The 23,137-nt window shown below is 37.6% G+C and overlaps 2 protein-coding genes and 1 pseudogene across 2 annotated transcripts; all 3 read right to left on the reverse strand.

The window, feature by feature from the left end:
* Window positions 1–4,389: 4,389 nt before the first annotated feature.
* LOC126800488 (pectin acetylesterase 12-like) lies at window positions 4,390–8,289 on the reverse strand. Its single transcript, XM_050527857.1, has 13 exons — window positions 8,025–8,289; window positions 6,973–7,182; window positions 6,677–6,759; window positions 6,439–6,568; window positions 6,280–6,353; window positions 6,018–6,104; window positions 5,798–5,922; window positions 5,636–5,696; window positions 5,418–5,471; window positions 5,216–5,293; window positions 5,024–5,129; window positions 4,782–4,927; window positions 4,390–4,644 (listed from the first exon to the last, which is right to left on the reverse strand). The coding sequence occupies exons 2-13, from the start codon at window positions 7,136–7,138 to the stop codon at window positions 4,555–4,557; spliced, it is 1,200 nt and encodes a 399-aa protein (XP_050383814.1). The 5' UTR covers window positions 7,139–7,182; window positions 8,025–8,289; the 3' UTR covers window positions 4,390–4,554.
* A 1,003-nt stretch (window positions 8,290–9,292) lies between these two features.
* LOC126796695 (pectin acetylesterase 12-like) lies at window positions 9,293–11,698 on the reverse strand (annotated as a pseudogene).
* Window positions 11,699–18,470: 6,772 nt separating this feature from the next.
* On the reverse strand, window positions 18,471–21,823 carry LOC126799275 (protein NRT1/ PTR FAMILY 4.5-like). Its single transcript, XM_050526439.1, has 6 exons — window positions 21,756–21,823; window positions 21,572–21,656; window positions 21,263–21,480; window positions 20,764–21,180; window positions 20,166–20,290; window positions 18,471–19,731 (listed from the first exon to the last, which is right to left on the reverse strand). Exons 1-6 carry the CDS (start codon window positions 21,756–21,758, stop codon window positions 18,774–18,776), a joined length of 1,806 nt encoding a protein of 601 aa, XP_050382396.1. The 5' UTR covers window positions 21,759–21,823; the 3' UTR covers window positions 18,471–18,773.
* Window positions 21,824–23,137: the final 1,314 nt, after the last annotated feature.

The following is a 23,137-nucleotide window of genomic DNA, read 5'->3' on the forward strand; positions in this document are numbered from 1 at the left end:
GAATCAGTACAATTGTTTACTGTTCAACAAATTACGGTTTTTACGTAATTACTGTTAACCAAATCACTGTTCATTGTAATTACTGTTCGCGTAATTACTATTCACCGATTTACTGTTTAGCAATTACATTTACAATTAACTGTTCAGAAATTACTTTTACAATGTACTATTTAGAAATTATTTTTACAATTTACTGCTCGGAAATACTGTTCACGCGCCGCCCTCCGGCAGCCGCGCGTGATGCTCACACGCCGCCCACAGTGGGTGCGCGTGGTGCTCACGCACCACCTCAAATTGCCCACGACCACCAAAAACTCACTCCTCTCCTCTTCTCATCCCTTCCACGGCCTAATATCGTCCCTCCATCACTCCAATTTCTCTCACGCGCCGCCCTATGCGGCGGCACGAGCTCCCCCTCCTTCTCCTTCGAAACTCTTCAAACCACAAAACAATCAACACAAAAATGTACATCACATGATTATATACATTCTCGTACTTATATTGGACCCTAGAACCGACGGGAAGTCGCCGGAGGAGCTTGAAACGCCAACAATGACTGATTTAGTGGAGGATGAAGTGCGGCGCGATTCGAGCCCCAAATCGCTTGTAGGTGGAACCGGGGGTGAGGATTGGTGGTGAGAAGCTTGGACGACAGCGAATTGCAGAAGCTTCAAGTTGTCGATCGAACTTCGATGCGGCAAGCGGCATCGTGTAGCGTCTAAGGGTAGGAGTTGGAGACCGTGCGGTGGGACCGGCGGTGAGAGCCACGGTGGCCGGAGCTGAGAGATTGGCAGAGGCGATTTTGAGAGGGAGGGTCGTGGTCGAGAAGGGAGGGAGGGAGGGAGAGAGAGAGAGAGAGAGAGAGAGAGAGACTGTTTCCAAAATAGAAAACTAGGGTTTCCTAAAAACATCATTTTATACATTTTCCAAATCCGGAAACCAACTTCCGTTGATAATAACTTTCACATACGATATCCGATTCAGGTGTATGATGTGTTCACGAACTCGTATTGACGAGCTCTACAACTTCCGTGAAGAAAGTTTTCGGAGACGAGCAACAAAATAAAAGTTGTCTCTCGAGTAACAGAAAACTTAACGTTTTTCAATTTAAATTTTCTGAAGTCGGTTTCGTTTCATTTGACATTGACGAGGAAACGAAAAATTTGATTTTTATTCAATTTACAAGTTTAATAACTTACATGAATATATACAAAGCCAACAAAAAAATTCGGGGTATTACACTCCTAGAAACAAAACCGTGAGGGGAGAGTGTCCAAAACAGACAATATCGTGTTATGGCGGAGCATGTCCCGGGATGTGATAATTTGGTATCAGAGCCACTATGTTGTGTGGTGTGAGTGTGTCGACGAGGACGTCAGACTCCTAAGGGATGTGGATTGTATATCTCACATCGGCCAACGAAGAGGAGGTGATGTGTCTTATATGTACATATTCACCTCCATCTAACACGATGCATTTTGGGGGCTCACTGACTTCGAATGGATGAGAACTCTGAAGTTAAGCTTGCTTAGCCTAGAGCAATTCTAGGATGGGTGATCTACTGGGAAGTTGCTCGTGGGCTCCCAGAAATAAAACCGTGAGGGCAGAGAGGAGAGTGTCCAAAGCGGACAATATCGTGTTATGGCGGAGCAGGTCCCGGGATGTGACAAACTCATTGACGCTTCGTAGACTAATGCAAATCACAGGTTGTCCGACGCAGCTTGCAATTATTACGTACTATCATTTCTCAATCTTTTCATTTGTTGTTTTGATTTTAGTCTAGAAGATGAATAGTTTTTTTAACTGTACGTTTATAAATTACGGTTACCATGTCTCGCCTAGTCTATTATGTCCTTTTTTTTTTAATAAAAAGACTTGTATTGCACGGTAAATGACTTGGTGGCATATGCCAAAATGACATATTATATAGTCGACCCTAAAAATGGAGATTTATACTTAAATAATTCATTCACGAATTTTAAATCTACAACACATGATCCAAACCTATTTCAAACTCATAGATAACTTTATAGATAGTAAGCTACATCAATGTGCTCAATTGCGATGCTTCAAGAAAACTATCATTATCAAAGTGTTTAATAACTTTGAAACTTGCATGTTAGAAAATAGGGCTGGAACCGATATGATACGAGGGTGTTTTTGCTTAAACCAACAACTGTACCAACTCTATCTAGTCAGGAGGAGAAATCAACTACCAAAACCGGCTACCAAAACTGTTATACCGGGATTATCAGTTGGAATGGGATAAGGCCGAGATATCAAACTGGCTCAGATTTGAAAGTTTGCTCGTTGCAATTTAAAGAACAAAGAGTGAGAGATGAGAAGTTGAAAACCAAAACGCGTTGAAGTGTTAGATAGCCACCCTCAACCTTTGATTATAGGTTTAAGAGTTTTTTTCACTAACAGTCCCTCAACTCTGGTGTACCTACCAATGTGATACCTCAACTCTTAATCGTACCAATGTGATACCCAGACTCTAGTATTGCTATCATTGAAGTACTTCCGTTAGTTTTTTTTAAACTTTTCCGTTATCTTGGTGACGTGGCAGGTACGTGAGGCCCACAAAGAGGGTTAAAAGACAAAATTAACCTCATCTGAGATGAGCAATGTTTTTCCCGCCCTTTACCTTGAGAAAGACACCCAACAATTCCAATTTTGGCGCCAATTTTCTCTCTCTACTCCTTAATTTGTGTCTCTTATCTAAACTAAAGAACTACCGCCAACCAGTCGACCACAATCTGATAAAACCCTAGATCAATCTCATTTTCTATTTTTACCCTAGCACTTGTTAAACTAACAGAATAAATATATAAATTTATATGGAACATCTCATTTCCACAATCTCATAAGAATATAAAAACACATAACTTAACGAAATTCAAATACATGTTTAAGTACCATTAGTTGCCACCTTTTATGTTGATCTGCCATGATTTTTGCTTGTAAGAACTAATGGTACATGTAGTTGAATTTCGTTAAGTTATGTGTTTTTATATTCTTATGAGATTGTGGAAATGAGATGTTCCATATAAATTTATATATTTATTCTGTTAGTTTAACAAGTGCTAGGGTAAAAATAGAAAATGAGATTGATCTAGGTTTTATCATATTGTGGTTGACTGGTTGGCGGTAGTTCTTTAGTTTAGATATTAGACACAAATTAAGGAGTATGGAGTGAAAATTGGCGCCAAAATTAGAATTGTTGGGTGTCTTTCTCAAGGTAAAGGGCGGGAAAAACATTGCTCCTCTCAGATGAGGTTAATTTTGTCTTTTAACCCTCTTTGTGGGCCTCACGTACCTGCCACGTCACCAAGATAACGGAAAAGTTGAAAAAAACTGACGGAAGTACTTCAATGATAGCAATACTAGAGTCTGGGTATCACATTGGTACGATTAAGAGTTGAGGTATCACATTGGTAGGTACACCAGAATTGAGGGACTGTTGGTGAAAAAAACTCTAGGTTTAATTAGAGACTGATAGACTAAGAGAGGGATTGCAAACAAACTGAAGAAGTCCATAACCTGGAAGAGGTCTAGTTAATTAGTTTGGTTCGAAACAAAGCCCAAGTCAAAAACGTATCTATTTGGCACCCGAAGACCATTAGCCTTTTTGGGAGACCCACTAGACCAATTTATATCAATATGAACCAATCTCGTTTTTTCCTGCCGGCCATGAGGCGTCATGTCCATGACCAGCCATAAACCATTGCTGCATGATAAAACACTTAGACCACTCCTTGATATGAGTCATAGTCTTTGACGCATCAGCAGTACCAGTAGCAATCTTAATAATCCAAAACTAGAATGACACAAGGCACTGCAATAATGGACAATGAACCACAAACCACACAAACCCCTTGCGATAATCAACCATACCGAAAGTTAGGCAACGTCCTTTGCAGATTATGCATGAACCACAGAAGCATACGAACGGCTTTGCGAATAATTTTTTTCTTTCTAGTTACAACATTGTGTGAAAATATGCGCATGCAGTTCGCCTTTGGCCTTTGAAGTTTCAAGTTCAAATGAGTTTAGTATGCACAGTATTAATTTCACCATTTCACATGGTTCCTCTGTTTATGCATCAGCTTGCTACTACATCGTTGCTTAGGTAGCTAGCTTCAGTAGCTTGTAGCGAATGATGTAGGGTTTTCTTCTGTTTTTTCTTTTGGATAGAAAAACGAATGATGTAAGTTGATGTTAAGTATACAACATAGTGATCGAACATACATGCAGACATCTTTTTGTAAAAAAAAAAAAAACACATACGAGCAGCTTTCAGTGCTTGCTGTGACCGATGCACAAACTTATTAGCAGCCCTTTTGTTTATTGTAGTATTAGTATTGATTTATTTATTTGCTTGCTTTCTTGTACTTCAGCACTATTTCAAATTTTTAATTGCATTACAGAATACTTTCAATTTGGATTATCGCCAAGGTGTCACCGGACTGCTGAATTATCTGTATTCTCTCAAATTAATAAAGCAGAACTGATGAGCATGTAATTCATATGAGCTATTTGAGTGAACTTTGCTCATGAAGGAACCAAATGGTGGCAACTTTTATCGACGACCTTAACTTCTGCACGGTCGAAATACCAATCTCCGACGGATTGCGAGATTGTCTGCAAAACGTTGGTTGCACATGACATTAATTAGATGGTGTAGAAGAAGATATTGCATGATGACATGCATGATTGGTGGTTTATGGCTTCTTGCTAGATGCATGGAAACTAACAGTCTATTGCTGGATAAAGCTCACCTTGTTTCCTATAATCGTAGAATTGGCAGCATACCATGTTAGCTGAAACTGAGATTGACAGTGTGCATAACATGAATTTATAAACATCCCATTTTGTTTATATTTAGAGAATGGCTTTAGTGCATGTAGCATTTGGCTCCTGAATCCTGTTGCATTTTATACAGTATAAGTTTAGAAAACTATGTTCCTGAAGCACCAAGCACCAATTAAGAGTTCAAATAGTAGCACATAAGTCTAATTACCTTGCAGAATATGCAACTGAGATGGGGAACAGTTGGTGACATTTAATTTGCAACTGTTCCACAAGCCGTTGGGATCAGCTGATGCTGGAACTAAACTGAATTGGAACTGAACTCAAGTTGGAAGATACGAATGTTAATGCAATTAGGTGTTTAGTAATGTACCTTCAGCAGTTTTGAATGAGATACAATTACCTGAAATGAATCATATGCTGAGTTGAGTATAAATAGTGGGGCTTTGATGCCGGCGAGTAAGTTCTGAGGGAAGAAGCACTGCAAGGCAGGTCAAATTAAAGGAGTTGTGGTAAGTCTAATATGTCTTAGTTGAAGCAAGCAGCAAGAGCAACCTGTATTTTCATATTACACATTGTAAGAGAAAATGCAGAGAAACAAGTACCGAAGTAGGATCAAGGTGATTAGTACAAAAGCGCGGCAGATTTTCTTTCACCCCCTGATCAATTACAACAGTTCCATAAGCAAGCATTGCATAATATGGTGATAAAAGCATCAGTATGGGCATTTCTAGCTATCATTTCATATGCACTCATATGGATGATATCAAATTGAAGGAGAGTTTCGATTGAATTTGACTAAGCCTTGAATGTGAAGTAATACCTGCAAGCTTACAACATTACTGAAAAATTTTCTGAACGTAGGTTCACCAGATATATCAACCCTACCATTTTATAAAATAAAAATCTAAGTGTTAGTTGACCAGGTAGGATCATACATTTTTTCATATCAACACTGCAGGAAAGAAAAAGGGATACTACTCACGAGTCAAGGAAAAATCCTGCGTCACTGAAGCACTTCACTTTAGTACTTTTCCGAAATAATCCCCGGAACTTATCACAGTGCAAGATCGATGTCAGACCTCCAGCAGAGCAACCAGAAATGAGAGCCTGAAATAGGAGTGATTGATATGTCATGACATGGGAACAGAAAAACCATCAGATGGGGAACAAGAATATATCCTATGCAAGAGCAGATATTACACCTTCTTGGCGTGGCTCATGCCCAATGACATCAACTTTTCCATGGCAGCCAACCAAATGCGATTTCCCCTAAATTGCAGTTGTGCCTCCTAACATCAGAATGAAGCACTAAATATCAGCATTTAGTGTACACATACAAGACTAGGTTATTCTCTTCTACTTTCCTAGCTTCATATAGTTTAGCATGGTGCAATCTGTAGATATATGGTAAACAGATGGAATAGTACTCTAAGGTAAATGTAAATGGAAAGAACAACTGGTAACCTTATTTTCAGTGTCCCCAGAAAAAGAAGCACCATCACAAGAGGGAAGCATTACTCTATTCCAGTTGAAGAAATCTGCAATCCAATAGAGTTTTTTATTTTTTATTTTTTAAAGGTCAAGACGGCTAAAGCAAGAGTATTAGCTTTTGACATGTCAAACCTGGATTTTCTTCAGCTTTATAACTTAGTATTCCGGTAAATCCTGTCTCTGGTAGCATGAAATTTGATGATCCAAGCTGCGTTTTCTTGCGAGCAACACAATCCGTGATGTTGCCACACCATCCTCCTCCCTGATAAAACAAGCTTTATCAACACACTTCCATGAGAAGAGGATATAATGCTACAATTAGCCATGCATGATTAGCTTTATCTTATTGATTCCGATTCATCTCACAAACCTGAAAGTGAATGAGCCAACTCTTTTTCCCTGACCCATGTCCCCGATGAAAATAATAAGCAGGCAATGTTCCATCCAAGCAGACTGCAGTCATAAGCAAGCAGGTATATCAGGCAAACCAAGGACAAGACAAGGAAGAAAATACATACATAACAACAAGTCTCTGAAAATCACTGTAAAATAAATAACTAGGACTAAGACATATTTATAAAGATAGATATTGCAGTCATGCATAATCTGTTTGCTAGGTGCACTAATTTTCCAGAAATGATAAAAGAAAACAGAACATTTAAGTACCTGCTCCTTTGGAATCCGCTCCTTGAATGAGGGTTAGTGATACCATTAAAGTATTGTTAATGATTTCAGTCTTGGGATCTGCTTCATGGCTGTACTGAACAAACCCTTCAACCCAGTTGCTGAAAAATGTTGCTACCACAAAGCAAACACACAGGAACTTCAACATGGCTCTTGATCTTCTTCTGCTTCAATTTCTCTGCCACCCCATGTCTATAAAAATGAAAGTAAATTCCTCAACTGAAATGAATTTTCGTGTACGTCTCAGTACGGCATAAATCTCGCAATTTTTTTTATAGTGCTCAGAGCAATATGCGTACAACTTGTCATAACATATCCACCAAGTATATTGCAAGTCAAGGCTCAAGAGCATGTTATCTAGATTTAATACCAGCTGTACATTATACTGCAGAAGAGAAGAAAACTAACATTGAGTATAATTTATCTGGACCTTCAAGTTTGAATTGTACAATCCATAATAGGCAAGCATGGGATAAAACTACTAAACAATATCTACTTGACATAGAATAAACTGAACTTCAAAAGAGGGGGTTCATTTTATTTGTGTCTGGAGTTGACTGTCCAAAAGTCAGTGGAGTGTGAATGTGTTAATGCATCAATATGCTTCCTACTATCAAAACCCAGAAACCATCCTTGGAGATTTTGCAAGTTAGTCTGCCCATCTGTTAAATCTGGTTTTCCACTGCATCTGTTTCTCCCTTGCAAAGGCAACACATCAGAACAAGTAATGTTTTGATCTCTCTCTCTCTCTCTCTCTCTCTCTCTCTCTCTCATGTGCTTCATGTACTTGTTCAATTTCATATTTGAATGTTTGAATAATCAATAGATGGCTACAATAAGAGTTGCAAACATGTCCAATAAGGTGCTGCAGTGCTGCTAATGATACCAGAATCATAATATTCATCTTAACAAAAACGTTTTCTCCTTCCCACTTTAAAACAGATAACTCAAAAAATTATTCCATTCATGTTGAAGAGAACCTCGTTTTCATTTTCATTTATTGAATACAAGCTAATGATATAAAGCACTTTTACCACAGCAGTACATCAATGTGATATGCTTCCCAATCGTGTTTTGCACCGCTCAGAAGCCTTATATTATTGTAATCTTCATTCTTTCTTTCTTTTCATGATCATCTCCTATTAATTGAGAATGCATTGCAATTTTTTTTTATAAACCGACTCCTTTACACAAGTCAATTCATACAATTTTGCTCATTTAGGAACCAAGTAGTGGCAACCTACATCAAACACCTTAACTTCTGCCCGGTCAAAATACCAATCTCCTACAGATTGCGAGATTGTCTGCAAACGGTTGATCCACATAACATGCATTAGATATTTTGAAACTCAACTTTAAGAAGCTTTGCAATGGAACTTGTATGTAACATCAAAGCTTGCTATATTCAGCTCCTCGAATAAGGGTTATTGATACCATCAGAGTGTTATTTATAATTTCAGTCTTGGGATCTTCTCTGTGACTGTACTGCACAAAACCATCAACCCATTTGCTAAAACATAGTGATACTACAATGCAAACCCACAAGAACTCCATCATGGCTCTCCTCATCTTCAACCTCCCTACTCAAGAGTCAGACTCTAAATTCAGCTGCTAAACCCAGCATTGCTGTGTGTATCAAGGATTGCGGAATCTCACTAATTATTTTAGTGAGGTTCAAAACAATGTATAATTGCATACCCAACTTGCAGATAACAAATCATTTAACTGTATTGAAGGTCTAGAACATATTATTTAGAAAAACATTTTAGCTATATCAGATCCACAGATTGAGCGCAGAAGCAGGCCTTGGAGGCTGTTGTTCTATCCCCAAGTCTAAAAAAGACAAGATTGGGATCGTCATAAACAATATGTAGTTGACATAATAGGAGATAAGAACAGTAAAATAATGACTTCGTTCTTGTTCATATAGGAGTTTACTCAACAAGATCTGGTTTACCCTTGATTGACACTTTTTTTTTTCATTTTACTAACAGATTGGAAGAATGAAACACAAAAAGAACAAGTTTCTTGCTGCCTGTATAATTTCCCATTTATCGAAATGGCTGCAATGAAGAGTTGCAAACATTTTCAAAGATGTGCTACTGGAATTACTAATACAGGTATGAGTTAACTGTTAACATTACATTATCCCCTATAAATATGAAGAGCTTGCTGATGACCTTTGCACTTCTCAGAAGGCCTTCTGATTTATTGTCTTCTATCAATTTCAATTGAATTACAAGCCCTATCTTCAATCCCCCGGACCAAGATCTGTAGCAAAACTATGAACGGAAGCTAGCACTATTTCATTTAAGGTAAGGGAAAAATATTAAAATGTAAAAGAACCAGCTGATTACTCTATGCTCGTTGGAAGACTGGATTGTGGCAAGAGTTGTCACACGGGTATGGACAATCAACTGCTTTAGTAGCCTTAACTACGGTTCTTTCAAAATACCAATCCCCAACAGCTAGTGCAATTTCCTGCATATTATCAAGATCACACATAGCATTAGATATATCAAGCTTCTGGCTATGGAACTTAATATATTGGTTTCCATGCATCAGGCTCACCTTATTTCTAATTATTGGAGAGTTGTCAGCAAACCATGTATCCTGCCGCTCACTTTGGCAATGAGCAAAGCATGAATTTATAAACCCGTTTTTATCAGACTGGGCAAATTGTTTTACTACATTCAGCATTTGATTCCTGAACCCTGTTACTCAGAAACAAAATCCAAATTTAGTCACTTGGCTTCTGAAGCTGCTTCCAGGTTTTAAGAATTAAACAATTCATCATATTAGTTTTTGGGATGATAAAACAGTTTTATAGTACATGAGGACTACCTTGCATATACTGAATTTGCTTTGCGGAACATTTTGCATGATTTAATCTGCAGTCTTTCCAGTAACCGTGAGGATCTGCTGATGGTGGAGCTAAACTGGATTGGATCTGATTTCAAGTAGGGAAATATTAACAATCCTTCACCTCAATCTAGACTATTTTGTACATTTTCAGCTAGAATAATAAACTCTGACCTACAAAATCAAGGAGTTACCTGCCAGGAATCATATGCTGCATTGAGTATAAACAGTGGGGTTTGAATGCTGTTGATTAAGTTTTGAGGGAAGAAGCACTGCAAAAGGACCATAAAGGGTGGTTAGAAAATAATTGCTACATTTCCACCTATTCTTCAAATCAAATACTCGACATAAAAAAAAAGATGAATACCGATGTAGGATCAAGATGGTTAAGACAAATTCGTGGTAGTGTTTCTCGCACCCCCTGTGATAATCAGAAGTTTCCATGACTAAAATGTTCAAAGAATGGTCCCAAAGCTTACACAAGAAAAGTCCAGGAATCCAAAGTCTAAATTTCCAGTTCAAAAAATCAGATACATACCTGCAAGCCAACAACACCACCATATAAATTCCTGAGCGTGCGTCCACCAGAAACATCGGCACTACATGACAGGCAATTTAATTCCAAGTGTCAACAAATAGATAGAACATTTCTCAAGACAAACTGTGCACAAATAGTTCAGGCATTAAGGTTAGTGCTTACGCATCAAGAAACAATCCAGCATCACTTAGGCACTTCACTTTTGTATTCCTTGGAAATAAGCCGCGGAACTCATCACAGTGCAAAATAGATGCCAGGCCGCCAGCAGAGCAACCAGAAAGAAGAGCCTGAAATAGGAAGTTAAATAAGGAATGAGAATAGTCAACAGACCATAAACAAAAGAATTAATTACCATACCTGGTTAGCATGGAGCATGCCCCTTGACATCAGATCTTCCATTGCAGACAACCATATACGTTGTCCTCTGAATTGTAGTTGAGCTGCCTGATATCAGAATCATTATGGTTTAGCAATTGGCATGCAAATATAAATGAAATAAGAAAATTGATACACCATCTATCATAAGCATATCATGTTTCATTAGAAAACGTTCATAAGTTAATCTCTTTGGTGTACCTATCTACCACTACTCTTATAGGTGAAAGTGTGAAATTTCCGTAAATATATATATTTTAAAGCAGGAAAGTATAAAGCGGTCAATACTAAAGTCCAATAGAGAAGCATTAGAAATTTATAACCATCTGAATTTATATATTCATTGCTCAACTTTTAGCAGCCAACACCACAATGCAGGGAAAAAAAATTAAACTGCAAGAAAAAACTGCCAACCTTATTTTCACTATCCCCAAAAAAAGAAGCACCATCGCAATAGCGAAGCTTTACTCTATTCCAGTTAAAAAAATCTGCACCGTCACAATATAAGATGAAAGTAAGACTAACTAAATCCAGATTTAGACTACAACAAACCACATGACATCCTATTAGCTCAGCTAAACCCAAGAATTATACTAAAGAAATAAAAATACAATCTTTATTTACAAGATCAAGCAAAAAGTCCAATAGTTTGGGCCAAAAATAAAGAAAAAAACACGGTAATGGTTTGGCTAGTAATAGAAGTGAGTGTACCTGCTCCTTTGGCACCAGCTCCTGGAATAAGAGTTAATCCTACCATCAACCCAGTTAGAGCAGCCTTGGATTCTCCATAGCCCTCCAACCAGGACAACTCTGTTTCATTATAACTAAGCTCTTCAAACCCATAAGCCCATTAATTGAATAATAGTACTACAACAATGCCAACCCACAAAAACTTCATCTTGGCTCTGCTCTGTTTCAATAAGAACTGAATAATAAAATTGAACTAGAGAGTAGAAAGATGCAAACTTTGAATTTGCATGTGTAGATATCTGTATCAGGCTGGAATATATAGTGAGTTAGTGAGTGTTTAAGCTGATTTGTCAAGCTAAATCTAGAAGGGTATTGCGACAAATGAGGCAAATAATCAAAACTGAAAAAATGTGAAGCCAAAATTGGAAGAAGCTAAAATGAGAGAGAGAGAGAGAGAGAGAGAGAGAGAGAGGTCTTTGCGAGGCTTTTTAAGGTTATTACCAGAAGGCACGTTTGGAATCTTAATTACGTAACATTATTAATTCCAGAGGTGGGGGATTGCTAGAGCTGCATGAAACAGTTGGCTTGGCTATTTCACAGACGAATTTAGGCCGTTGATGGGTAAGTGGAGATGATGATTATGACAGAACAGTGGAAAGTGGGGTCGAGATTTGGAGGGAAAACGAGAGGTTTGGTTCTAAGGACTCGGAGAGCGGGAGATGAGGGAGATGATGAAATTGGTAATGTCGAATTGTGGGGTTTAATGTAGGGTTTAAGCTATGGATTTACTATCCTGTAAAAAGTAATCAAATTTTCAAAATAGGTAGTAATTTTTCAAAATGATATGAAGTTCAAAAACTGTATATAGCACCAGCGGTTACTATTTTGCTATACTACAATATCTAACATTTATAAATAAGGTTCGACTCAATTAGTTGAAAGACGATTAGCAATTGTGTATATATAAGCAAATTATAAAACTATTTCTAGATCGATAATTGCATGTTATGATGTATCGTCATGTTAGTTCAACATATCATATACGTGTTTGAAACCTCATGAAAAAATATACGTGTTTGTTAACCTGTTGACGCTTCTACACAAAATAACAATAATCTTATTTCAAAATGGCTTAAAGGAGGTGAAGATGGAAGTAAATACGTACGTATGGTTAAGAACTAACTAGCTACAACATGTCAACATTCCAAACCCATCACCGAACACATGCAAGTGTGATAAGACATAGTCACATAGATAACCAAGCATAAGTGAACTGTAAAAACAGGGTCAGCAAACCCTCGAGTACGTGAAACTGGAGCAACTTTGCCGACAATTAAGGTAAACTGTAAACATGATGGATGGAGTCATGGAGGGGATGAAGCTAGCATTTTCACACTATAACAAAGCTAGCAATCTTGGCTCGATATGAACATACTACCTGTTTTGATTAATCGATCTCTCCCTCTCTCACATCAATCGTTGTTTAGTGGACTCGTGATCGAGTTAGATGGAGAGAGTACCCGAAATTCGAATTATAAAAATTTGAATTTAAAGCTATGAAAATTTTAAAATAATCTCAAATATATTAAAATCATCTTATTATAACAGTGTATCGAAAACTGAGTCTACATCATGACTTAGTTGACTTCAATAATACACAATTAATAGAAATGTAAAATTCACTCAATCCTCATCACGAACAGCAAAAAGAAATCTTCAACAATTTTCAGAAAAAAACCCTATAATTATGCTAATCCACACCTACATAACTATCACCTACACCATCGAATAAGTGCACCGGGATTGTAAACACAAACCCGGTAAGCTTTGTAACTCGTATGAGTAAACCAACAGTATAACACACATCGCATACAAAAGAAAATATATCAAATAAAATTTTAAGACCAATGTACTCATGTGACATTGGGCAACCATCTGTTACCCAAAATCATTTAAAACATGGATACTCATGAGACCAAACCCATTTGTTACCCCTTATGCAGTATACCGATAAGCACTGGGCAACCCATTTGGTTACCTAAAATCATGTAAAACATGGGTACTCATGAAACCCAAGTACTCATCTGTTACCTCTCATGCAGTACACCAACAGACACTTGGCAGCCCATCTGTTACCCAATATCACTAAAAAAATATAGATATTCATGAGACCCATGCAACCTATCTGTTACCCCTCATGCAGTACATCGGTAAATAAACTAGAGCTCCAATTGAATCGTAAATGACACCAGGCCAATGCTCGGTTCCGATTACTGCCAATACGTTCGAAGACAAAAAACACGTCCGAAGACAGAAAAGTTTTAATAAGACTCAATGTTAAAACCACGTACAATAACAATCTACTCATGTTATTGTACTACAACAAAGCGACTCTTGCTCAAATAAAATCAATATAATTGTCACAGTATAATTCATTTAGAAATAAGAATGTAACAATATATAATATAGCAACCCATATATATATATATCGTATTTACCATTTTATACATATACACAACCCACTATATTATATACATGTCATAGTTCAAGAAAACGTAAATATGAGTCACCGCCAAGGGTAGACTCGTCATAGTGAGATTTACTCACATTCACCATAGTTCATAATCACTAAAATCTTTTTAAAATCATTTATTAAAATAGTGTTTCACTTACTTATAAACCGTAGAAGATTAAGTTCACGTAATTTAAACCAAAACATATTTTTAAAATAATTTTTATAAACTAGTGATGCAACGACTATGGTAACAACTCAAACTAAATTCAATAATTATAATACTACTTCGATCATGATGATCATTGTGAGGTTTACTCACCTTATTTCCTGCGTGCAACTTCCACAACACTAATAGCGATTGCCTCACTCGTTTTCAGTCACCTAATAACATGATAAAATGCTTAGAAAACGATACGTAAAATATCAGGTGACGATTTCATTACAGCTAAATGTTGTTCATAAAACACTATTCATGTTTAATGTTTACTAAACACTATTCGGATTTACTGTTTTATAGAACATTGTACACAATTACTATTTATGAACATTGTTCAAAGTTACTGTTCATACAACGCCATTGTTTTCCGACCACCATCAATGACCACCAAATTTCACCACTACAATCTAAATGACATTCCTAACAACTTTCTAGTTCACCATAAAGTATAATTTTGAGCCTAAACACTTCAATTTAACAAAAACTGAAAAGCCCCAATTTAAAACCTAGGATTTCTTTTCTTTGATTCTCCTAGCACACAATGATTTGGGTTAAATCTTTTGGAGGGTTTGTAGTGTGGAAGGAGACCTTCAAAATGAGACAAGAATCTCACCGATTGGTTGCCGGAGGAGGGAGATCCGATGAGTTGAAGTTCGGCAAAATATGCATTTTCAAGGGAACTTCTGGGCTTCACCGCTCCTCAAGGCAAGATAGCGGGTGGCGCTGCCACCAATCGACAGAGGATGCAACAACTTTTCAAACGTGACCGGTGCGCCGCTCTATGGTGGCCGGACGGCGGAGATCTGGCGGCCCAAAGTCAGCCGCTCGGGGAGAGAAAAATCTTGGATTTTCGGGTGTGAACAGTACTAGTGAACAGTACTTATCCGAATTTCTGATTTTTCTCACATTTTTTCTTTAATTCCCCTATTTATACTATTTTCCAAAAATGTCTAAATATCTTTTGATTCGTAAAATCTTCATACGAACTCCGATTTAGGCGTGCCGCGTGTCTACGACTTTGTATTGACGAACTCTACGACTTTGTATTGACGAACTCTACGACTTTCATGAAAGAAGCTTTGTAAGAAACCCAATAAGTCAAAAGTCAACTCTTAGACTCGTCAAATTGAATGTTCCCGAACAATTAATCTTTCGAACCCTTTCGTTTTCATTCTTGTGAAATAAATTTGGATAATGACCAACTTAATAATATCAGAGAACTCATTAGAAATTAGATATCAATTTTCGGAGTATTACAACTAACGTGAGAGACCCTTCAACATTCTTTTCAATGCTTCCGATTAGTGGTGTGATCAATTATTTAGAACCCTTTAAAAGTTAGCCAACCTGGAAAACACATAAGTATACTGCTTGCTAGCTGGCTCCCCAATTCAATATACACCACGTAAAATCTACATGTACACTTGTACTCTACGTTTGATCTGGTCGTTAGCTATATATATGGATCATTATTAAAGATGGTGGTTTAACTAATTAATACTCTCCTTCATAGACTATGCATGACCTAATTCAATACTATTCCCAACCAATCAAATACGATAAACACTAAACAACCCCACTCGTAAATTATGGAAGTCTTATTTTAGATATAAATGTAGAAGACAAAGCTAAATAATCTGACATTGAATGACTATGTTGATCACATTTAACATTCTTCACTAACTTTTGTTTATTATTTCTCAATCATTCGTGTCGCTCCTTTGAAAACATGTATATTTGAATCATTCAAAGAGGGGATTAGAAAAAATATCGATCTTAAGATTATATACATTTTGTTTTGGACGATTAAGATTATATGTAAGATATAATATGCACCCTTTGCGTAATACAGTTGAATGATATCATCGAGATATATAACCTTTGTTTTGAGTAAATGAAATCATATTATTCATTTAAACCAAAAAGAAAAAAAATACATGGCATGATGAGAATTAGAATAAAGAAAAAAGGCGACGACGATTCTTCTTAGAATATAGAATGTGAGGCGGTGATTATTCTTCATATTATAATTATAGGGATTCATCTGTTATCTATACATACACCTTTTTGTTTCTCAGAGATCAGATCGAATTTGTTAGAGCTAGGGATTCTTCTTCCGATCCTCTTCTGTTTTTCCAGACAAACACATGCAGATGCATTAGCAGCGTGGTCGTTTTTGAGATACAGTATACTGTATATAGTTTTGGAGATCATATAACAATGTTGTAATCACGTGAATGTGGTACACTATGATTTATGATGCATCTAGTTCTGTAGTAAACCATATCGGCTGATATTAAATAAAAGGAAAGCGGGGCATGTGAGGTTATCTCTAAGGCTCTTGGTCCCAAAATCACATGCATCCATCTTTCGAGCTTGATCGAGCTTAGATTAAATAGCATTCATTCAGAACCCACCGAGTAGTGTTTCCTTCCGTCATGCACTAGCAGCAGCTTAATAAACCCTAGCAACAATGGTCTGGTCTGCCTGTTACCACATTACATTTTCCCACTATTAACCAGTACGCTAGCTTCAACCACACAACTGTTATCAATGTCACAGAGCCATGCATTATCCAAATCCAAAACTAAACAATATTACAAGAAGATCGAATATCGATCTTTTGTTGCTTGATAAATACAATCAATAAGTTTATAAGTACCCTGTTTAGTTATGAACTCCCATTTCTGAATTACTTGCGACACATCAATAATTGTCTGGACACTATCTAAGTATCTCTTGCCTGCTTAACTTGCACTTCTGATCAACACGAACTAGATCGACATCTCCTATCAGGTCTTAATCAATAAACCATTGCTAGTGTTTATCTCGCCAAAGAGCTGCCTTGATGGCCAAGGCCCTACAAAGAAAAATAGGATCGAAAATAGGGAAAGCTTGAAAGCTCCATTGCCACTTTCCTTGTGGTTGGCCTTTGGGACCTTCCATGTGCATCATTTTTGGAATTTGGACACATCAACAGGGTATGAACTATGAAGTAAAGAAACTAGTAAACTATGTGCGCCTCTTTCCTGTCAAGCACAATGAAGCATACAATTATGGATGTTGAAGTTAGTGTTATTTAGGGTTTAGCCAACATGAATATGTTTGAGAATTTAGAAGCTTAAACCAAGTATTGGATATTTATGGGATCCTTATATTTGGGCCTGACATTCATATTAAACTAAAAAGTAAAAATGATGTAGTAGATGTAGTGCTGTACTATGTTCTTTGTGATTTCCCAAATGATTCTGCAGTAATAGTTCCTGAGTTTTGTGTAGACGTCTTAATAAAGACCTAAACTATAATCGAAACTTATTCAGTGCACGAGCCGTGTAGATACATGGATAATCATAACTGTTCATTTCAACACGTGGCGCAAAATTCAGATAGTTTGAGATCATACTCCAATTTGGCAGAAGAATGGCGAGTAAGATTTTCTAGGCCGCATCGAAGTCCCCATCTAGGAATCATTATCCTGCCATGTCCATCTTCTCCTAACCAAAAAAATTCTTCATCTTAATAGCCCTGCTAGCCTTCGCAGCTTTCAGATGTAGGGGTGACGGCGAGGCATGGAGCCAGGACAGAGCTGGGGCTGTGCTCCAAGTCGACGGAATCGGAGGAGAAGGCACAACCCCATATCGCCAATACCACCACCACCCAAGAACGACCATGAAGCTGACCATCGGTGTCTCCACTTTCCCCGAAATATTCAAGCTCCCCCAATCCTAATCGCATCTAACTCACACAAATCCAACAGCTCAGTCAATCGTCAAAGTCTAACTCTATCATCAAAACCCATACCAATGCTTCCCTTTCTCCTTCTTGCTGTCAGAGAACCAGACTCAATCCCCAAATCAGCTTTCCCGACGTTCCTTTCTCTCTTGATTAACATGACTTTCAATACAGTTATACCTTTTTTACATAAATAACAACACTACTCTCAATCAGAGCGCGTGCAACCATATCTCCTCCGTGTATATGTACGGGCCGTGTATGGAATAAGCTCTCATATATAATTGCAGACTAGCCTGCGGAACTTCTGGTCCTGCCACTTACATATATGTTACGCTAACTCTTGTGAAGTTGTAACATCACATTGCATGTGATGATGTGAAGGTTATTAGTTTGTTTTTTTTTTTCGATAAGTGAAGGTTATTAGTTTTGCTACTCTTGTGATATCACATTTTCATCCGAGTTGATATAATCTATAGTACTTCACAACTGAAGAGAATGTACATGCTTCTTTATTTACTTGAAGAAAAACCTCTGCCCCCATATTTTATTCAACATAAGAAAATTTTCAAAATGCATTTGTATTATAGAAGATGGATACAATTAACTCAGAACCCTTCACACATTCTCAAAACAGCTTGCCTCAAACCCAAAATGTTTTTTCTTTTTGTAGTAATTCAAACCCAAAATGTTAATTAAGACACAAAACTTAAGAGAGAGATTGCCACTCATTATCTATGATTCTACAATTTTCAAGCTCAGTAGGTTCATCGGTATATGCTATTTATCACTTCCCATCTCACTTTTCCCGAGTGAGCTTCCTGCCCTTAAGGATTTGGTAATTGTATCTATCTTCATACACCTGCAACCTTTTCTTTATTCTCTTCTGTTTGAACTGAGGAGACTTCTTCAGTAGTAACCTTACTTCCATTCTCATTTTCACTAAGAGGAAGAGGAAGAGGAGCTTTCTCGGCTTCCTTCAGTTGCATATTATTGGCATCAGGCTCGTCTGTTTTGTATTTGTACCATGAAGCCCAGTACAGATAGTTTGCAAAGTTTAGGCAGCTCAGGATTGCCAAGAAAAAGTAGAAGAGGTTCACATTGTTCTGGTTGATGTCTAAGCCATGTAACCAACCCAATCTGCTTGGAGCAATTCTAGCTGTCACAGCATTTATGATACTTACAACGATCGAACTCAAGAAGTACCCGAAAGAGAGTGACAGCCAAGTGAATGAAGTCGAAAGCGATTTCATGCTTGCAGGTGCTTCCCTGTAGAAAAACTCAAGTAGTCCAACTAGGGTGAACATGTCTGCAATTCCAAAGATGGCATACTGGAAGGAAAGCCAAAAGAGACTAATGCCGCCGGTCGCTAATGGACTATGAGCCAATGCATAGTTCCTTCTTTTCACTTCAACGATGCCAGCCACTGCCATTGAAACTGCCGAGAGAACTAGTCCAATACCAACTCTTTGCAGCTGCGTGATTCCATTAGGGTGCTTGGTAATTTTCCTGGCAAAGGGGACGAAGAAGTACTCGTATAGGGGAATGAGTACGCACATGAAAATAAGGGGGATGACCGGAATTGATGGGGCGGGAACTACTAAATGTCCCAAATTACGATCCATGGATCTGTTTCCTTGTTGGATGGAGAAAGTTTGGAGCTGTGCCAAGCAAGTGTTCATTATGATGGTGCTGAATAGAATAGGAAGCATTCTTGTTAGGACCTTGACTTCTTCTACTTGTGTTACAGTGCAGACCTTCCATGGCTCAGCCTTGGTGTCTTTGCCTAGTATGGCAGCCTTGTCTAGAAAGCTGCAGGTTCAATAATAGAAGCATTGCTCAGTACTTACACTAAGCTACAATCTAGTAGTCTAACAAAATTGATAAAAAAGCTTCATTAACTTAACATGTTATTTCAATTCAATTCAAGCAAAAAATCTCCCCACTTTACAGAAACTTTGATGTAAACCTTTCTTAATTTTATGTGTATTGTTTGGATCCCCACAAAATTTGGAGAATTTTTGCCCGCTGAGATGGGACATGTGGTGTGATAATTCTTGTTTGGTTATGTTTGACATGTCCCATATGCAAATAGGAACTTCCATGACTAAAACCCCACATTACTTATAAAAATGGAGCTCATCCCTCACTTTTATAATGCTCCGCATACCAGTCACATGCTTATGCCTCATATTGACTATGAAATCCATGATTGGAGAATCTTGAGCATGATTTAGTACTTGTACCTGAATTGTTCTGTGTGTGAAATTTTCTCGTTGGTAAAAGCTGATTCCTTTTCACTGATCTCATATAGTTCTGCAGAGCTCCCAGGTCGTGATAAGCTTCTGTTTTTCATTGCCAATACTATAACCTGTCAAAGACAGAAAAATATTTGAACTCGGTCAGACAGTTTAAGCATGTCAATAAGTGTAACAGTCACGTAAGACGCTTAATAGTTATAAGAACAAAATACTAGTCACTCATTCAACTATCACAAATTCGACAATTTACTCTTTCAAGTTTTAATTTCAACTGATCACTTCTTATATTTTCCAAATTCGAGCAATCTGGTCATTCCGTCATATTTCCATCCAATTTGAATGTTAAATTGTTTTTTGGGTAAACAGAAATTAGATGGACTTAACACCCAACTTGGATGGAAATATGACGGAATAATCAGATTGGTCGAATTTAAAAAGTATAAGGAGTGATCAGTCAAAATTGAAACTTAAATGAGTAAACTGTCGAGTTTGTAAAACTGTAAGGAGTGACCAGTATTTTATCCTAATTATAATTATCTTTTGCTTTTGCAGAGAGTACGTGTAAAAAATAGGAGTCGTGAACCTGAAAGACGCGAATGAGGGGACTCTCATGGGGAACTTGGAGGCGGTAAAAAGGCTTTCCCAGTGCAAGAACAATAAAACCAACAAGGGATCCCATTGTTGATATGAAGAAACCCCAATACCAACCCTTTTCCGTGCTAACCCACACAACAACAGTGACTCCGACGGTTCCTCCAAGAGTAGAGCTGAGCAAGAACAAATTGAAAAAGGTTGCTAGTTTCTTTGCTTCACCCTTGTGACGAAACTGGTCACCACCAAGAGCCGGAAGAGCTCCCTTCACACCACCTGAACCTAATGCCCACAAGTACAAGGCTGCATAGAAAAAGAACCCGATACCGCCTTCCATGCAACTTGGCTTGCCACAAAGTGGTGGCTTCAAGGCCTTTGAATAAGCTTGAATTGTCATCATCGACAAACCCTGTTTTACAGTGTTAGTTAGAATCAAAAGATCGAATAATAAGAAGAACAAGCCGCTCGTACTATATATAGTTCTTAATTACCACAATTTCGATTGAACCGAAAATCAAACAAGTAGAGTATCTGCTCAGATAAGTGTCAGAAATGAATCCTCCGACGAGGGAGAGCAAAAACGTTGTCCCCATGAAGTTAGTGAGAGTGTTGGCAGATGTGGCCAGATGGAAGTGCATCGGTCCCATGAAGTAGAGGACCATGCTCACCATGTTTGCAACAAACCCCATGTTATCCAATGCCAGCAACACTGCAAAAAATAAGAAGAACAAAATGCAGTATATGAATCTAAAACGAAGATAATAAGTTGGCAGAATTCAATGATTTTCGACTCTTCATACCGAAAATGAAGATGGAGGCGGTGAATCCTCCTCGTTTTTTTTCCATTGGCTCAAGGGAGTTGTTGGTCTTTCCTTCCTCTTCTCCCTGTGTAAAGTGTGTATCACGTAACATTAGTATCAATAGTAAATGATCATGCAGACAGAGAGATATGGATCGATATTATTGGGTGGCGTGGTTACTTACCATGGTGGAAACTGGAGAGTTGTGGCTGCGTATTTTGGAGGAGAAGGAGCACAATATGCTTTGAAGATATAGGCTACAAGAGGCCCTAGTATTTAACGTTCATGGCCTCAGTTTGAACGCCTTATAGTTCTCATCTGTGTTCGCTACTCTCTCTCTCTCTCTCTCTCTCTCTCTCGCTGTCTATATTTCGCTGTCGATGTGTGTCCTTCAATACATCATTCAAATTGATCGAAGAAATGCATCTAAATTATGATTTCATTGTTTCATCCATAAACCTTTATTAGGTGAGTTTTATCCATTTTAACTTGTAGCTAATTAGCAAGCTAGCTAGAGCTCGTCGTGTTTCAATAGGAAAAGATAAACATCTAGGTTTCGACTATTTTTGGTACTATGTGCAAAGTTGGCAATTTGTAGGCACCAAACAGCTTATTCTTGGTACGAAGTCAATTCATTTATGCTCTGTCAGATAGTAGCATCTTGATAGTGCGTGCATATTATTGTATTTTGTTATTAGGAATCAACACTGTGATAATGCAAATTTGAGCTAGAAATCTTTCAAGTTCAACAGTAACCTGTTCCTAGACTATCCCAGTTTAATCTGAAGAGAGATGGCTAGCTTCTCCAATATAATCATCACTAGTAATTTATGAATGTTAACCTAATATATATGATCTTTAAAATTGAATTGTATAAGTTTGACTCCTCGTTCATCGATTTTAATTTCTAATTATTATCTTTACTGTATCTATGTATTGAACTATTGATCGCTTTAGTAACAAGAGATCTGCAAACTGATTGAAATTGAAGAAAAGAAAAAGAAAAATAAAAAATTTAATATCGACATAACTTGGTGATGCATTTCCATGGTCATGATTCGTAATCGGCCAGAGTATATGATTCTGTTGTCTACAGCAACCTATTAAAATAGTTACTCTCATCTGAGCTATATATCTGGGTATTGTAAACAACAAAAACCATCTTAAGCTATTGCATCTTTTGCCCATGCTTATAGCACTTATGGTTTTAACAAGTCTATAATTCCCTTTCAAGGCAAAACATGCAAAAGCATACTCTGGGACCAAGCTCACATTGAAACATCTCTCCAAATGCAAGTTCAAAATGGGGTATCCTTATAAAGAAGGGCAGGTAGCCCAGGCCCTCATCCCCTTTATATCCAAATACTTTTAGGGGAGTTGATATTACAACTCAAAAGAACTAGTTGATGGTTTTTCTGGACCCTAATTTGGTTAGTGCCATATCTCACTAGCAAGCACAAGAATTCAGTAGACCCAGTTGAGGATCCTCCTGTTCCTAATAAGTTCGATAGTTTCAAATCAACCTGATAATAACTATGCATCACTCTTGATATCCTTAGGGCCATT

This window comes from Argentina anserina, chromosome 6, assembly GCF_933775445.1.
Source record: "Argentina anserina chromosome 6, drPotAnse1.1, whole genome shotgun sequence".
NCBI lineage: Eukaryota > Viridiplantae > Streptophyta > Magnoliopsida > Rosales > Rosaceae > Argentina > Argentina anserina.

What these genes read in the sequence shown, in the direction of transcription:
- LOC126800488 (XM_050527857.1), bottom strand. Translation starts at nt 7,138, where the DNA reads ATGTTGAAGTTCCTGTGTGTTTGCTTTGTGGTAGCAACATTTTTCAGC. An exon ending in GCAGGATTTTTCCTTGACTC is followed by an intron (nt 5,697 to 5,797) that starts GTGAGTAGTATC and finishes ATAAAATGGTAG; the next exon opens with GGTTGATATATCTGGTGAAC. An exon ending in ATCACCTTGATCCTACTTCG is followed by an intron (nt 5,294 to 5,417) that starts GTACTTGTTTCT and finishes CCTGCCTTGCAG; the next exon opens with TGCTTCTTCCCTCAGAACTT.
- LOC126799275 (XM_050526439.1), bottom strand. An exon ending in CGCCTCCATCTTCATTTTCG is followed by an intron (nt 21,481 to 21,571) that starts GTATGAAGAGTC and finishes TATTTTTTGCAG; the next exon opens with TGTTGCTGGCATTGGATAAC. An exon ending in TCGGTTCAATCGAAATTGTG is followed by an intron (nt 21,181 to 21,262) that starts GTAATTAAGAAC and finishes ACTGTAAAACAG; the next exon opens with GGTTTGTCGATGATGACAAT.